This window comes from Doryrhamphus excisus, chromosome 23, assembly GCF_030265055.1.
Source record: "Doryrhamphus excisus isolate RoL2022-K1 chromosome 23, RoL_Dexc_1.0, whole genome shotgun sequence".
In the NCBI taxonomy this organism is placed as follows: Eukaryota; Metazoa; Chordata; class Actinopteri; order Syngnathiformes; family Syngnathidae; genus Doryrhamphus; species Doryrhamphus excisus.
In genome coordinates, this window is record NC_080488.1 from 10,581,157 (window position 1) to 10,598,415 (window position 17,259).

Consider the following 17,259-nt stretch of genomic DNA (forward strand, 5'->3'; position numbering starts at 1 on the left):
TATCCTCGTGGAATCGTGTTCTGGATCAACTAGGTTGTAAAAGCAGTTTATGGTCCACTTTTACACAGAAGATTAGAAAACCAAAATATGCTAAAGTACTCTTTGCTTCCTTTCACTTATGAAAAGTGTGTGCTTTTAGTCCAGTTTGTCTATTTTACAATAATGAAAACACAATGCAAACTTTATCAAGCTGCAAAAGATGTTTTAAATGCACGCGGTGTCATTGTCTAAACACCTCGATACTTTACATAGTTGCTGTAATTTCTTCCTCTCTGGGAAGAGCTGCATCAATTACAATATGGGGGTGGCTAATTACTGTAAGCCACATGTCAATAACTCATGCCAATTACGGCTCAGAGCAGAACTCGGCAGTCCACTGAGTCCATGGCCTGCTTCCTATTGATTTTGTGCTAATGTTGGGCATTTGTCCAAGGCTGGTATGCAGATGCAGTTCCTGTCAGTCAAGCAATGAGTGTTCAAGCGTGCAGATAAAGTGAGCAACAAGCCCAAAGTGTCAGAATGATTGCTTATGGAGATGGATCCCCCTTCATTTGACTAGTAGATAACATAATAAATGACGAGAGGGAGGAGTACTCATTCTTTTGTTAAAGAAGAATAGTTACAGTGACAGTATAGATGATTAACCTGATAACTGTTGGTTTTATTGTCACTTAATCTTTGTAATTCTAAAATAAATAATTCATATTTAGGATAATGTTACAGTGAGGTCAAAAATTCTCTATCACAAAATATATATATGCACTGAGAATAAAGAGACTGCAGTCGGAAAGTCAGGAACAAATACTGTGGCATAAAAAATCAGCCTCTTGGAATAGTTCTAACAAATTTAGTTTAGATTTTGTATCACATCAAACAGAAAAACAGGCCAAACATAAAAGACAATTCTGTGTCAGCAGAGGCAAACAGAAACAGGCAGAGGCACTAAATCCAAAAAGTAATGCGCAGTCAAAATGTGTGGATGCAGACAAGAGATTAAGGCTGGACAGAATGTGCACATGAGGGACTCAATAACCATGTGTGCTTAAAGTAAACACTGGTGTATTTAGTGGTTGGATCAAGTGGTAATGTGGCTGCAAAGCAGTTGGAAAATTGCTGGTTTGATCCACGTCTCCTCCAGAGATTTCCAGTACCCTTCAGCAAGAATGTTCTTGAACTGACAAGTTGCCTCCATGGCAACAACCACCATTACCAACATCACTGTTGTGGACGGATGGATCTTGTCAGGGTGCCACCAGTCACAATGCTGAACCATTATCTACAGCGGTGACGCCACGTTAAGGTTCGGAGGTGTTTTTTTCTTCCTTTGTAATATTGTATGTAGTGGCGATCACATAATATAAACAATCTTTGGCCACTGAGTTGTATTAAGAATGAAGTTGATGTATGATTCAGCCAATTAATTAGCACAAGTGGATGCAGGGACTCAGAGAAGTGCTGGTTACAGGCAACAAAAGGCGACAGAGGGAAAGGCTCTGAGAAAATGCAAACAGTAGTCCCAGAAGGCAGCAACAGGTATGAGGAATTTTAAGGTGACAGCATATGTAAGGAAACCCAAGGCAACAGCGACAATGAACAGGCACGTCCAAGTGGCCACGCTGGGCTTATGAACTCCACTGATAGTGATTGCCAACAGCTGTACACAGTTACACTAGGGTTAAGCGGCTGTACGGCCACTTACACCAGGCAGGAAGCACGGCATCCAAAATAAAAGCATAAAACAGGAATCCATCCTTCCTGTCCTGCGGAGAATGGCAGATCCTTCTTCTCATCCTGTCTGATTACATGTTTTGCTGCTTTTTCCTTCCTTTATGAAAAGTCTCTTATGGTTTTGCCTCATATGTTGTACACCAGATGACAGCGTGAGTCTAGTGACTCAATTAAAATGAATAACCTGGGTTTACCCCCCCCCCCCCCCCCCCCCCATTGGAATGGAACCACAGGAAGGATTTTGACGGATTGGCCTCATTATTTGCTTCTACCAGTCTTCTATTAAAAACCTGCAGACAGACACTCACCTTATGATCCACGGTGAAGATAACTGTGGTGCTTTTTTCTTTTCTTTGTTTTGTGTCTGCCATCTGCTTGAGATACTTGTGAGGTAGCTCAACAAGCAATTGTCAGTATTCTACACCGGAATAGTTTGCAATCATTACTACTGCTATTCTAAGATCTATTTGCATGAACATCCTTTTTTTTCTACAAAATATGGTTGCATGGTTCTCGGCACATTCTGAAATACACACGATAAAAACAGGATATTTAGGTATGTATTATTCAAACTTCTCACGCACAAAGAGCAAAAGCTGAAATATGTAAGACTGCAACCATCCTGTCTGTGTTTGTGATGCATCCACATTCATTAATTAAAAACTTTATTAAAACCTACTATACTGCATGTAGTATGAGGCCAGAGGTTAATGTCTCTATTCAAGATTTTAATCCTCAGGGAAAGAACATATACCAGCTATGTTGTTGTGCAGCAAGACAAGGATACCGAAATTAGTCCTCCTTCATAACAAATCATGCATCTTTGACCCTCATTGTATTTGCAACACAAAACCTCATTTTCCCTGTGATTGGCTGTCGGCCAGTCCAGGGTGTACCCCGCCTCTCGCCCGAAGACAGCTGGGATAGGCTCCAGCACCCCCCGCGACCCTCGTGAGAATAAGTGGTAGAAAATGAATGAATGAACCTCATTTTCCAAACAAGAACCAAGACGATATCACACCATGCATTGTGCAGTCCATCCCACACGGCTGCTAGCTCATTTTCCCATGTGTAGAAAAGCACGAGGGCATGCACCTTTTTTTTTCTTTTGAAGGTAATTGGCTGTAGCTGTGTGTAAATATGTGTTTTAAATCATAAACGCTTATCAGCAGCTAACCGGTTCCGCTGGCTGAAACAGGAAAGGGAACGTGCAGAGCAAAAAGTCAGAATGTTGAATATCGTCCATGTAAAAAGCACCAGTTTAAAGAGTGGAAACTTGCAATATTGAATCAATTCCTTCAGGGAATGTTTTCTCTCTCCCTGATTTTTTGAAATTCAAATGTCTCCAGTGCATATATATAAATATACAATCTGAATTGTTGGCTGCCTTTTGGTTTATGTTTATTTTGCAAACCAAATGGCAATAATGAGTTTTTCTTTTTCTTCATGTCTCTAATTACACTTTAAATCATGCAGTGATCGACCTTCACACCCTGTATCACAAGGACTTCACAGGGCACATATAGACAAACAACCATTCACACTCACATTCATACCTATGGACAATTTGGAGTCGCCAATTAACCTAGCATGTTTTTGGAATGTGGGAGGGAACCGGAGTACCCAGAGAGAACCCACGCATGCACGGGGAGAACATGCAAACTCCACACAGAGATGGCCGAGGGTGGAATTGAACCCCAGTCTCCGAGCTGTTAGACCTGCGTGCTAACCACATGACCGCAGTGCAACTCTTTATTATGTTTAATGGGAATTTATTCCCAATTTGAATTCCTTAGAAAATCACAGGGTTTTCTGCTGCCATTTTGACTTCCTGCAACAAATAATGAATTCCAATTCCTGGCTTTAAGAATTGAAGTGTCATTTTTATTTTAGTCTTTTGTGAACAGACATCTATCACATTCCGTGCGTCTCCCTTGAGACTTGCTGGTGCGCTCAGAGCTGCACACTGCAAAAAATATCCACTCTCTCGCAGTAATTCAGCCAACTGGTGGGAGTGAAAATAATTCCCTTTTCTGTATAAAGACGGACTCTAGCAGAGAGAGGGAAAGCAGTTTTTTATGGGAAAGGAGCGTCTGCCATTTGTTGATAGTGTTTCAATTCTGTACAATAACGGCGAGCCCTAGCCTGCCTTTTGTTAGATACCCAGTTTAAGGGTTTAATTTCCCAGGCAAGGAAAACAGTTGTGAGGAAAATGTACGGCAGGTGAATCATGCTCACTTTTGAACTAACCTTTTATAAGCGTGCGCATTTTTTGCAGCGCGCCCAACGCCATCTCCACAACAGCAGCCAAGGACAAGAAGAGCATCAGCAGATCGAGTGAGAGGAGGAGAGAGGAAGGTGCCTCCTCTCGCCATTGCCATCACCATCACCACCACCACCATCGTCTCTCTCTTTGAGTCCGTGTCGGTGAAGATGATGCTGCGCTAACAGGCGGCGAGAGGAGTGCCGGAGCGCTGGAAGGATTTTAACTTGAGAACGCGGACAAAACATATATATTTTTGGATTTCGGCTCTATTCCCCTTCGCCAATGCAAAAGGAAATATGCAGCGAAGCTTCTCCATCCTCTACACCAGTTTACTGGGGATGTGCTTGGCTTCAAGCGCAAGTTTCCCAAGTAACATCAATATAGGTGAGAATGGCGCACAACGCAAAGGCTTTCATTGGCACCTTTCTTCTCAGCAGTGACTATTGTTATTTCACATTTGCTTTCGTGATGACGATGTGTGTTTGCTGCTCAACAGGAGGATTGTTTCCCACCGAGTCCCACGAATATGAAGTGTTTCGCTTCGCCCTCTCTCACCACCAGGACATCCCCAAACTGGTGCCGCAGGTCGATATGGTCAAAATGGGCAACAGCTTTTCCATGACATATGCCTGTAAGTATTAATGCATTGTTTCCCCCGTCCTGTTTGTGGAGTGGTGGATGTGCCTAATGACTTATAGGCGGTGTGAATTGCTCTTCTTAACTGTTGCATGCGTGGGGACTTGTTTTTTTCTCTTGCTCTCCGGGGCCCCAACCTCTGCAGAGGCACAAGCATGCATGCTGTGTGTAATGTCTCAGTGCTTCAGAAGTCTTCTCTGAGGCTGTTACTGGAAAAAAAAAATAAGGTAGAAAATTGGGGTGATCAAAGTGGTCAAAAATGGGCGAAAACTGAATTTATTTGGATCAGAAGCCACTGTTTGATATACTCTTAATGTATGCTCCAGAGAGATCCCAATATCCAGAAAATCCCCCATCTAGTCTGACAGAGTTTGCCTGTGGTCTGAAATGATACAGAATCATCGGAATTCAGCTTTTTTTCAAGGTATTAGCAGGGCAGGGCAGAATCCTATTCTCCTGTGGCTGGTAATGTGTGTCCAAATGGCACGGAACAACTCCATGCTTGCCAGTTCAAAAAGAAAATTGTGCCTTTTTTGGCAACTCCACAAAATCGTTTCTGTAGTCTGACAAATTTGGGCTTTTTACCAAGAACATCGTCCCACACACTCAATCTTAGAATCGCTAAATTATTATAAAATCTGTGACGTTTTGCTTGTTTTCCCAACATGGGATGTATGGCGTTCACTTTATACACACTATGTTACATTATTCTGCGATTGGCTGGCGACTCGTACCCCGCCTCTCACCCGAAGTCAGCTGGGATAGGCTCCAGCATACCCCCTGCGACTCTCGTGAGGTAGCACAGAAGATAAATGTATATATTACATTATTACTTTATTTATACAACGCTGATTCACAAGTGAAGTTATCTCAAGGCACTTTTCACATGAAACAGGTCCTCACACATTAAAGAAAACCAACTGAGCCCCACAACAGCAAGCGCTGAAGCAAGAAGAACTCAGTGGGGTGGCCGTCTGTCTCAATTCGCTGGGTTGAGATAGAGGGAGAGAGGGTAGAGAGAAAATAAGGTGTTTAGCGACTAGGGGAGGGATGAGAGAATAATGGGCACAACCCCATGACAGCAACAATAGTAACGGTCTGCTTCCAGATACTTTGAAGTCATAGCCGTGTTGCACAGATCAGCTTGCTAAGGAATTACAAAGAAGTAGCACAGTAAACATGTTGTGTAGATTTCATACTTTCAAGACTCACAGCAAATACAATGGAAGTAGCAGTTCTTTATGGTGTCTAGCTATGCTTTATTGATGAGCATGTCATTTCAATGGTAGGATGTCTTATTTTTATCAATTGGAGGACAACCATTTTGCTTGCAACATCCTTTTGTATTGGACTTGGTTTTCCAAACAAATTTCCAAAATATCATATGAAGCCAGCGATGGAGGGATCATGAAAGCCAGATGATGACATACGAGTACATAGATGTGTTAAAATAGGCATTTAAACTAAAACATCTGCAACTGCAGCCATGTATTGTGGATCAATGAATATTCAGAGCTAACTGCTGCTGAACACGCTCCCCAAAGGTGTGAACAAAAATGCTCCTTGCAGGTTTATGTTTTATTGCTTCTTTTTAATGTTAAATCAGCTATTTTATGAAGGTAAAGCAAGAGACAACACATTTGTGCTTGTGGAAGAGTGTAATTAAAAGTAAACATACCAAATACACCCCCATTGATAACATGTGCAGTATATGCTTTTAGAATCGAATGGAACACAGAAATGTTTGCATTTTAGACCTGTTTTCACTAAATGAGTTTGGTTTGCTACTGTATGGATTGGAATGGCAAACCCTGTTCATCCAAACAAAGGTGTACCAGTATACCACACCAAATTGAACCTAACTGTGAGGAAAAAGGTTAATTTGCAGCATAAAAATTCCTGATTGCTATTTATGCTCATCAAAACTTTCAGAAATGTACCTATGGAAATGTTTCGCACAGGGAAAACTTGTAAACTCCACATGCTAAACACATGTGCCACCACGCTGGAGGGATTTTCACAAAGCAGGAATGACACCTCTTCCAGTTACTCAATCTAAAATAGCATTTCTCTGCTCAGGCTCTGGAGACGTGTTTGTGTAATGAGTCAGAGGAAAAAAAAAAAAAACAGCCTATCCCTCGGTTTCTGTTTAGTGTGCCCGCGCGGAGGAGGGTGCGTGTGTGTTTGCATCTGGGTGCCCATTCTGACATCTGTGTAGGATGTTGTGAGTGACTGACAGTTCACAGTGGGAAAGTGCCCGCGGGCTCTTCGAGTGCATGAGCGTGAAAAGCAGTGGGTGAATGGGCCCTTGTGCACAGGGCATGAATAGAGCTCCGGATGAGGGTGATACTCATCAGCTGGCTCGTATGACTCGCCACTTCCTCGAGAGGCCATCGCTTCTATTGCGCATACACACACGGGAATGCATACACTGGCACCTGCCTTGGAGAACAGGGCAGTCAGTTTGGTGTGTAAAGTCACAGCATCAATATGTACAACTAGGTAGATTTTAATGGTACCAAAGCAACCGTATGTTGCGGGTACCAGCTATGGAGACCCTCAGGGTGCAACACTTGGTCTTAATAGGACATTGCTGCCTACACAAGCCAGATTAACCTTTGTCGTTTCAAACTGTACCGTGGTATGATGAACTGAATTGAGCCATGTAGTAGAAACGATACTTAAAATGGCAATCAAGAAGAGTCAAGGTGAAAGTCATTCATTTTATTCATCGCCTGTGAATCAAAATGGCAACACAGGTGAGCTGGAGCGTTAGCCGTAATTTAGATTGAACTGTCTCCTGTCTTAATTATACACTGAGTCATAAGTGACACTTGCATTATACTGTATCAGTGTTGTATTATTTTTTTCCCCCTAGTATGCAACTTTTCTGTATGCACATATCAGTGCTTACCGGACAAGCTTATAGCAAACATGCTACTTCGGTGGTTAAAAATAACTGCCAGGGATGCTGCATGTACTTGGAGAATATTAGTCACTGTTCCCCTCAGTTAGATATCACATTACCATAATCTGCTATTGACTTGGTTTATAATAAGGACGAACTGAGTCGCAAGCTTCAAATCCTCTGCAGGCTCATGCTTTCATGATCGACTTTTCTCTTTGATATCAAATGTGTGTGTGTGGGGGGGGATTTACAGCAGTCTTTCGCTATTTTTGGTAATAAGCCCTTTTTTAAATGACAGATTTTAGAAGCAGGTATCAAGCTGTAACGGCGGTATTTGAAAGGTACGACTAACTTCAGGAGTCACTAATGTGACTTTGATTTTGTGTCCAGTCATTGTGGAAATAAACCTTTTAAGACTAATTAGTGTCCATGGAAAAGACTATTTGTATTGTGGCTGGGATGCAGAGAGCAGTGTTTCACTGGGTCTCTGGGGGTCACTCAATGGAGACTAGAAAGGGCTCTAGGAAGGAGCCATGATCAATGAGGCCTGCCCAGCCAATCAATATGGAATACACGTGAGGAGGTAGGGCATATCCCTTCTGGAAGACACCTATAAAATAACCACAGATACAGTTAATATGTGAAAAAGTGTGAGTTGGCATGGTTAGCAGTGTGGAGAGTGTGAGTTGTGGCTGACAGCAGCTCCCGTGTAAATATTGACTGCATATGTGTTCTCCCACCCTCCATCCCCTGATTTTAAATAGTATTGTTAGGACTGTCACAACAACACATTTTACTGTACACTAATTCATCAGCAAAAAGAGACAGAAAAACCCCAATGAAAATAAATAAAATGGACTTTCTATGGTATTTTACTTTGGGAATCACTGCAGCTGAAACGTAAGTGTCCTTGTCACAGACCTTTTCATGTCACAAAATGACAATGCACATCAGGGAGTCTTTTATACACAACAGGCATGAAGAAAGTGTTTGATCATATAGCACAGGAGCGAGAAAGTAGTGCACTCACTCATGCATAGCCAAGAGACTGGATGACTGACAGGAGGGTTCGCTCACCATGTTCATTCCACTATAGAACCAACGCGCTTGGGTGTTGAGACGGATGCATCTCGCCTGTTTGGTGGAAGGAAGAGAAACACATACATTGATTATTGTGACAAACCGGTATTACAAGTATTGAAAAGCGATAGTATTCATATATTTCTATACAAACCATAAGATGAGTTGCTGGCACCAGCATCATTCAAGCATGAATAAAGACATAAACTGACATGTCAACCTGTAGGATATTGAGTATCGTGCCCCCCTGCCTCTCCTCCATATCATTGCACCCCGTCAGCCCGCACCCCAACACCCGCCAACTTCCCTTAAGGGGGACCCGTCCCACAATTTTAGTTTTCTCACCTTAATGAAAAAGCCATGCAGAAAAACAGCTGTCTTATATATCTGTAACTGTATCTATTATATTACATTTAACACAATAGGATAAGTGAATAGTTAAGTTGTGTTCTTCACTTTAATAACATTGCAGCGAAATGTGATGTAAGTAATGGAGAGGCATTTAAGTAGGACCCTCAGGTCTCAATTAATGTGGTCCACTTAGACCGGACCCTCAGGTCTTAGTTAATGTAGTGCACGCAAAGCCAATTTGGTGATGCTCTTGGCCTCTCCAAGTGAACATATTTACAGTCAACTCTCATCATCATTTTTGTTTGTTATGGTTGAATCATTGTACTCATTGCTCTTCAACAAACAAAAGACGACGATGACTAAACAAATGGAGTGTAGTCAATATGGTAAAACATAACTGTGTATGTATTAACAAAACATTGTGACAGTTTATAAACTTTCAAGTTTTTAGAGCTATTCTTTTGGCCGTGTGTGCAGTTTTCAGGCTGAGCCCCAAATCAGGACGTTTAGATGTAAACAAAAAACAGCTGGTTTATTCACCCTCCCTATTGTGTCCTGTCAAATCACATTCAGTACACTAGAATTGCAAAGTCCCTCTAATTGTAATTAACAGAGATCTCAGCAATGCCTAAAATATGCCGTCCTATGTGGGTCAGCAATCATTTGATTAATTTCTCTTTCATCCTGTCGCTTCCTTCTGACGACCAAATAAAAATCTGTGCGAGCTTGTGTGTCTGTGACAACAGTCCAAAATTCACCAGTCACGCACGGGCACACACAAACAATAGCTAACAAGAGATTGAGCAGATGTGTTTAATGTATTATTCAGGTCAACACATCCAAAGCTAACACTCCACGGAGTTATGAGCATAAATATGTAATAATAACCCCTTGAAAACTGGCTCTATTCCAAACTGTAATGCATAATTCTCCGCTGGGAGGAGGTGAGAAAGAAATAATTGTCTCCCCAATACCTTTATTTTGTTTTTGGATCTATATACGCTTTTTGCTACACTCCTCTCCCAGCCTCCAGTGTTTAAAAATAAATCCTGGTTGCACTCTAAAGTGTAGGGAAGAAGGTTAAGCTTCAGTTTGAGGCCTGGTGGCTGGTGTCTGTGAAGCCTTCGGGTGATGCACTATATTGTGTTGCTTGTGTGTCAGACAGTAAGGCGCAGCCGAGGTGAATGACATCCGCAGTCCTCCCATGATCAGAGGGATTACTTTGAAGCGATATTGAAAAAGAATAGCCGGTCAGTGTTCCTGCATGATGGTTATTTGTTGAGGGGAAAACAAAGAATTGAGGGAGAAATAAAAAATAAGAAGCTGACAGGTGTTCTCTTGGGAGCAAGAGTCTGGCAGGTGCTGGTTTGATGAATGAGAACGCAGCATCGGGGATAGTGAATGGCCCATAGCAATCAATGTAGATCGGCCAAAAGTGCTCCCTAAGCAGCAGAGTGATGGAGCGCGGAGCAGGCGGATTTTTGGTGTGTGCGTCCACTTGGTTTGCTTTACACGAGAAAGGCAGAGGAACATGCACATGGAGAACAAGACATAGACAGACAAATGCTTCAGTGGGAAGAAATGCACCACCTGTCATGTGATTTTACCATTGCCACACACACGTGCCTTGCAGAAATGTGGCACCGGGCCATAAATCCATAAGTGAATTTCCTCAAAGGAGGATTCCTTATTTATAAATAATTATAGTTAGAGCATAGAAAACCTGTTCACAACCTTGTCAATACATTTTATTAGCATTACTAGAGTCTTTTAGACGTTTAGTAGTATAATACGCATATAGTAACTTGTATTATCCAATATACTGTAGTAGACATAACAACAGTAAAGCCATGCTTGTGTGTTGCTATAAGTGAGTTCCTGTGGATTGAAGCGAGGGGCGGACAGGAAGCAATGTCAAGTTTGTGTTTGTCTAGGTGTCTTTATTAGTGGTTTTTATTAAGGATTATTGTGCCTATAGTGGCAGTTTCTTTGAGTGTGTCTTGTGAAGGCCTTATACTGTATTTGTATTTTAGTCCATGTTGTTTAAAAAAGAAAGAAATCAATTGCATGCAATAAACTTCTTAACAATGAATTACTCTGCCCGTCCCTTGTTGTTTGGCCTTTGATTTGTTGGGATTTGTTGAATACATTAAGTAAACCATTTAGTTCAGCTTATGGACCATAACGTGATTGAAATTGTGTGTTTTTTTTTTTTTTTTTTTGCAATGATGCTACTGTAGCTTCCTTGGCTTTGTTTCCCTCATTGTCCTCCAAAGCATGTTCACGTTGCTTCTTTGTATTCAAACTGTCTTACTCTGTATTTAAAAGAAATCTGTCATCTCAGGAGGTAATGGCATCTGGGAAGTGGACGTCTAAGCTTGTGATGTGTTGGGTGGGCAATTAGAAAACAATGTGTTCGTGTTCAGGGATGCAGCGCGAGCGCCTCCTTGATGGCAGCTGTCATGTTTTTGGTGCAGTGAAGTTGTTCCTCTGTCACACTGCACATCTCGGGAGCCTATGTATAACCTAATAAGTAGCAAATTCTACAAGTATATTAAACAGTGTGACACATTGCAGCTGCTTTTGCCGCATACCTCTATTGCCATCCACAAGATGCATGCCACTGTGATGCTGAATTCGGGCCCTGCCACGTCGTCAGACCTGCAACAGTTGGGCAGTTGAGCAGCGGAATACACATCCCACACACAAATTAGGTGTTACACAAATGCAATGTAATTTCTCTGAGTGAATTAGACTTCAGTGGATAATCAGCGAAGCCTGTAAGCACTACCTTATTGTAATTTGGGGCGGCTGAGAGTCAAGTGTTTGTACTACTGATAGTCTGCAACAAAACGATTGCTGAATACCAAACAAACAATGTTTGATTGCATCCCTATTTGTCGATTAAACTAAGCTCATTTAAAGAACAAAGATATTCATTTTGGAGACTATTGAGAGATTGAGATGAATTTGCCAGAAGACCATAGCTATGGTGGTCGACAGGGGCAAACATGCAGTGATGTCCAAATGCTCTAAACACAAAAGTGATTCAAAAACACAGAAATACTATATGCAGTGTAAAAATGGTGCAATCACATCAACGCTGCAGCATTAAACACCAGTGGAAAAGAAAAATGCTACAAATGCCAATAACACAAACCTCCGAAAACACCTGCATGACTGAAACGCCGCATCATCCCGGAACAAAATGGAAGTTAGTCATGCTACCGGGGCGCCAGACCTGAGGGATATCTGTCTTTAAAGAAATGAGTAGGATGCCCAGAAGAAAGTTGGCGCAATGAAAAGGTACATTTGTCTTTGTGAAACACTCACAAAAATTGGGTTTATATAATACTGTAAAATACTACTACGTTTTAGGGGTGTCATGAGAGGTGATGATACACAAGATTGGGTCTAAGAGTGAATGACAAGTTTAACATTAATTTTAAGAGAAGCACTGGAAAAAAATTAGAAATACCACTCCACTCCACTCCACCCACTGCTTGAGCAGATACTTCACCTTTGACTGCTTGTATTTAATTATCCAATAAATGCAAATCGCAAGAAACACTTCCTGTTTTGCTAATGTGCACCTCCATTTGGTAAATATAAATATAAAAATACACAGTATTATCCAGCCATTTTCTATGCTGCTTATCTTATGGTTGCAGGGATATGCTGGAACCTATCCCAGCTGCAAACTCCACACAGTGTGGGAATCAACAGCCATACGACAATCGTTCATGCTGACGCTGGGTAGTGTGGATCATGCATTAAATGCACTAGTTATGTTTTATGACTTGAGTTTGAGAGGCATCTCGGAGCGGAATCCTCATCTTTTTTCAATGTTACTGAGAAGAAATGGTTGGCCTAGTACTTTTGGAATTTCCTATTCCAGTCTCCTTATATTGAATTAGCATGCAACATGTGTGGTTGTCACCTCTTGCTCCACAAATTCACCTTTTTCACTTCTCCTTCACTTCTGTCAGAGAAATTAAACTGTGAACAAAAATGTCCCCCCTGCACCACTGACACGGTGATACAGATGGGTAGATAATTGCAAAAGAATGATTGTTAAGGGGATAATTGGTATTTTCATACCCCCTGACAGGAAATGGTCACAGCTGGGTTTCTGACCTGCTACCCAGGTAAGTATTTTTACAGCAGGCGGCAGGGCTGGGGCTGCACACCACAGGGAAACAGTGAGAAGACAATAGCTTAGCAGGAGCGGGTTAGAGAGGAGGCGAGGGAAACAGTCGGTGCTGAGGCTGCACCCTCGATTACCCGTCTAATGAGGCGATGCAGCTCCATTGTTTTATTACTTAGAGGAAATGGGAGAAATCTCGATTTCACCCGGCAATCCCTGTTTCCCACTGCTAGGCCGGCATCTGTTTTCTTTGTTCGCTGCAGTCTTCCCATTACCTCCTCTCACGGGCAATAATACGTCTGTTTTTCTCCTCTCCAGCCCACTAGTTTTGCACTTCGGTGCCCATCACCTCTAATATCAACACATTCCTGAATTTTGGTTCATTTAAATTAACTGTTCATTAGCCGAGTAGAACTGGAGTCATCTTCCACGTGACATCCATCTCCAAAATCTGGCTGCTGAGCTTTTACTGTATATCTTTTCTTTATGTTTTCTTGATGTATCTCATCCATCTACCACACATGTACGAATACACACCAGGCACAGCAACATCATATACACTGCTTCATTGCTCCTGCACAAGCTGCAAATCTCCCTTGTGCCAGAGGAACTAACGCTGTTTGTACGGGGGAATAGCAAGCACACCTCCCTCGAGTGCAACACTCCAGGGGGCACAGGGGAGCTCCAGAGAGTTGGGAAGGCAATGGTGCAAATCCCCCCACTGCCAAATAGCACAGCGGCAAATGAATGCATGGCTGAAATAAACTTTTTGCAACACACTGACACACTGAGAGGTGTCATGAATCATTTTCTCTCCAAGACATCCCAAGTCACAATGCCAGCCAGTCATTGATGGGGACGTTCATGCAGAACCACGCTGTTGTTGTGTCCCTTGGGTCCCAGTCGTGTGCACACTGGGAGATTGATTGCACAGTGTGAGTCATGCTGTGTTGGAGGGCTGCCTCCCTCAACCACCCATCACCTGAGGGTTTCTTCAAAAGCTGTGTGCAAGATGCTCTGTGAATAAGGTATTGACTTCCTTTGTTAGGCCTCTCATTAACATAGCTTATTATTCTCCTCGAGATGGATGGGGCCAGAGGGAGTGCAGTATGCTCTCTGTTTTTATTACACACATCATCTGACAGTTATCACCCATGGGTGGATGAGTGGAGCACCATGGTGTGCGTCTTCCAGTGTCTGGTGTCAGATGTGTTTATCTCCCTCAAAGTGTTCCGCGGTTGATTGAGTGACCCTTCACCCTTGTGGAGGTGGTGTGTATTACTGGCTGATGTGACAGGAGATGTTCTGCCCTTGCCATTGTCTCCCTTTTCAAACCTGAAGAAAATGAAAGCAACACAACATCAACATAACTAAGCTAGGAAGAGTTTTGTTTGTAAGGGGAGTGTGCATTAAAAATGCATAATTAAATAATGCAACAATGCATTCGTGCAATTTGGCAATGTAAATGTGATAATTGCTTTACTCACTGAAAGTGAAAGTGACAATGCATGGATGATTTATTTTATTTTTATTTTTCACAACATGAAAATGAGTGTATGAATATAGACGCTAAATAAATCCTACACAAATGTGGAACAAAGCAGCACCGGATTTAGTTGTTTACTTCTCCCTCCATGGACCTTTGTGCATTTCTTTCTGTGGATTTCTGCAATCCAAAATAGAAAGAGATGTGTTGTTGAGCATCCTCATCAAATGCCCTATTTTGTGGAGTCACCTGGCATGTCAGTCTCATTGTGAGGCCCCATTAAAAAGGACCTTTATGGATGACTGAATAGGAACCCTCCAATCAGTACGCTCTCTCTCCAGAGGAACCTGGCTTCCTGTGACTGTGAAATTCCCTCAGCTCTTTCTAACCTTAATGGTGCACAGGATAATGGCAGGCGAGTCCTCGGGGAGGAAAATTGTAGCATGTTCCATCTGTGAGGCGTTCACAGACCTACCGACATATCCAGTATGAGTTTTTCATACAGGTCACGCTTTTGACCAATGAACACGCATTTTGAATTTAGTCTGGATTATATACACCGGCTAGCTCTTCCCCTTCCTGGCTGGAACCCTACTATTGGATTTATGAGCTGAAAAAAAAACGTAAAACCACATTCAATTAGACAAAAAAACAAATTTCACTTACTTTTTCAAGGGACCATATATATATCACTTGTGAAACCTACAGAGGATGAGATTCCTTCTTTGTGGAGACGTTGATGTGAGGACATTGTCTGGTGGAGGCCTGGCAGTACTTCCAGGAAGCAGGCATTGGGGCTCCAACTTAGAGAGCAGTTGGCAAACCCACTGTCTTATGCCGTTGAGCAAGGCTGGTCATCTAGTCCTAATAATTGTATTATTTTTGGGGTTATTTGCGTACCGTCTGATTGTCACGCACGTATGGGCGAGTGTCTGGCGTTGGCAGCGTGAGGTGCCGTTTGACTGATGCTGTATCGTGAACCTTGCAAACTCACCATACTCAAGTTTTTGTTCTTGCTGTATTAAAGCTTTTTAACGTGCTTCATTTTATATCACTCTCTCAATTGGCAGGTGAGTTCCACATGGCAGTTTGTTGTGGCTTTGGCTTTATAGGCTGCATAGTGTGAAGGAAAATGAACTAACATCTACAAGATGTTAGCACAAAACATTACGCAGGCTGCAATATTACTTGCCATTTATCTGTGTATGCCGATCTCATGTTTTTCCACGGAAATCGGATGATATTGATCGCTGGTCGATTGATTGGAGCATCCCTGCTTTTGAATGCATCAGTGGAACCCTTCTTTATTGATTCTTACCGACAGTTTTTAACTGTGCTCTGTAAAGTTCAATTCGACTGTATTGATTTTTTTGAGTCATTTTGGAGCTATTGAAATAAATAATTACACCGAAAGTGAAACAACAACAACAACAATAAGTGTTTTTTCATCCCAATTGTGTAGTGAGACCTATAGCCTATGTAGTATAAGCCCACTGTGACAACCATTGATCGCAGAAGTAAAAATGTTTTTCATTAACCTTGTGCTTGGGGCAATATGTTATATTTTTATTGTTTTTGTGACAACACTGCTTGTGTTCGACCTTGGAGGATGTACTGTTGAGTGTTTTTAATGCAACGTTTTTGTGGATATTTTTGTGGCCACATAGTGGCCGTGCTGTCTATCATATTGTATAAACGGTATGACGTTTTTTTTTTTTTAAACCATGACATTTTCATACCACGGCATGAAACCGGTAACCAGCCCATGCATGCGTACTGTGAACAAAGGTTTTTAAGACTAATGACCCTCATGAAGGATGCAGACCTGTCTCCTCCCATCCCCTAGCAACAATCCTCCATCATGTGTAAAATCAGATGCGGTGAAAAAAATAGCTCTCACTAACATGCCCTCCTTGTACAGCGGCCACAGACACTTCTGTCATTAGATATTTGGCTCATGTTAAGCTGAGGGACATCTGCAGGCAACAGTGAATAGAAAAAGACAGTGGCTGTGTGAGTTGAGTCTGACACACACTCATGTTGTGTCCCTGTAGGATTTGAGATTTTCTTTCTTTTCGTGTGGCTGGAAACTCTTTGGCCTCAGCTGTTGCAAATCAAGGCACCGTTCCCTTGTCAGAAATGGCCGGGAGGTGTTGGAACTGTAAACTGTTCTATAAAGCTCCCCTGCATCTGTATGCATAAGGCTGATATTTTGGGGGGGGTGTTTGTTTGAAGTGTAAATGAAAATGTGAAGCAGCGGAATTGTGAGTCAAATCTTCCATTATTTCAGATATTCTCTCTGGATGTTGCAAAGCCAAGTCGGTTTGGCAATTTCACTAATTCCTGGAGAGGAAACCTAATTATGACAAAACACTCAATTTCCACTCCGCTTCTTTTTCCGGTGGGTTTAATTCCTGCCAGACAAGCCTCGGTGGTACCGCCTTTTGTTCAGGAGACATGTCGCTGATGCCCAACCTTTTCTGACTTTACATATAGGGGTCACATTTTTTTGGCCTCAACACAACATTTTTAAGCATAAAAATGTCAAAATGTTGAAAACTATTGAAAACCCCAATCATTACCACTTTGTTATGAGAAATGCCTTATTTGCAAAATCATTTGACCTTTGTTCTCTGTCTCTTCGGTGGCATGTTCTC

The 17,259-nt window shown here is 42.1% G+C and overlaps 1 protein-coding gene across 6 annotated transcripts in view; it reads left to right on the top strand.

Moving 5' to 3' along the window:
- Positions 1 to 3,854: 3,854 nt before the first annotated feature.
- The window catches only part of gria1a (glutamate receptor, ionotropic, AMPA 1a), a 55,810-nt gene continuing 42,405 nt past the window's right edge, over positions 3,855 to 17,259 (top strand). For 2 of the 6 annotated variants that reach the window (XR_009120891.1, XM_058063613.1), the window contains exons 1-2: positions 3,871 to 4,378; positions 4,491 to 4,625. Coding sequence is in view for 5 of the 6 variants with exons in the window: in XM_058063613.1 (XP_057919596.1) it covers positions 4,291 to 4,378; positions 4,491 to 4,625 (223 nt within the window). In the remaining variant the exon portion in view is untranslated. Of the gene's footprint in view, positions 4,379 to 4,490; positions 4,626 to 17,259 lie in introns of all 6 variants that reach the window. The other 4 variants (XM_058063612.1, XM_058063609.1, XM_058063611.1 and 1 more) reach the window with 4 other exon arrangements.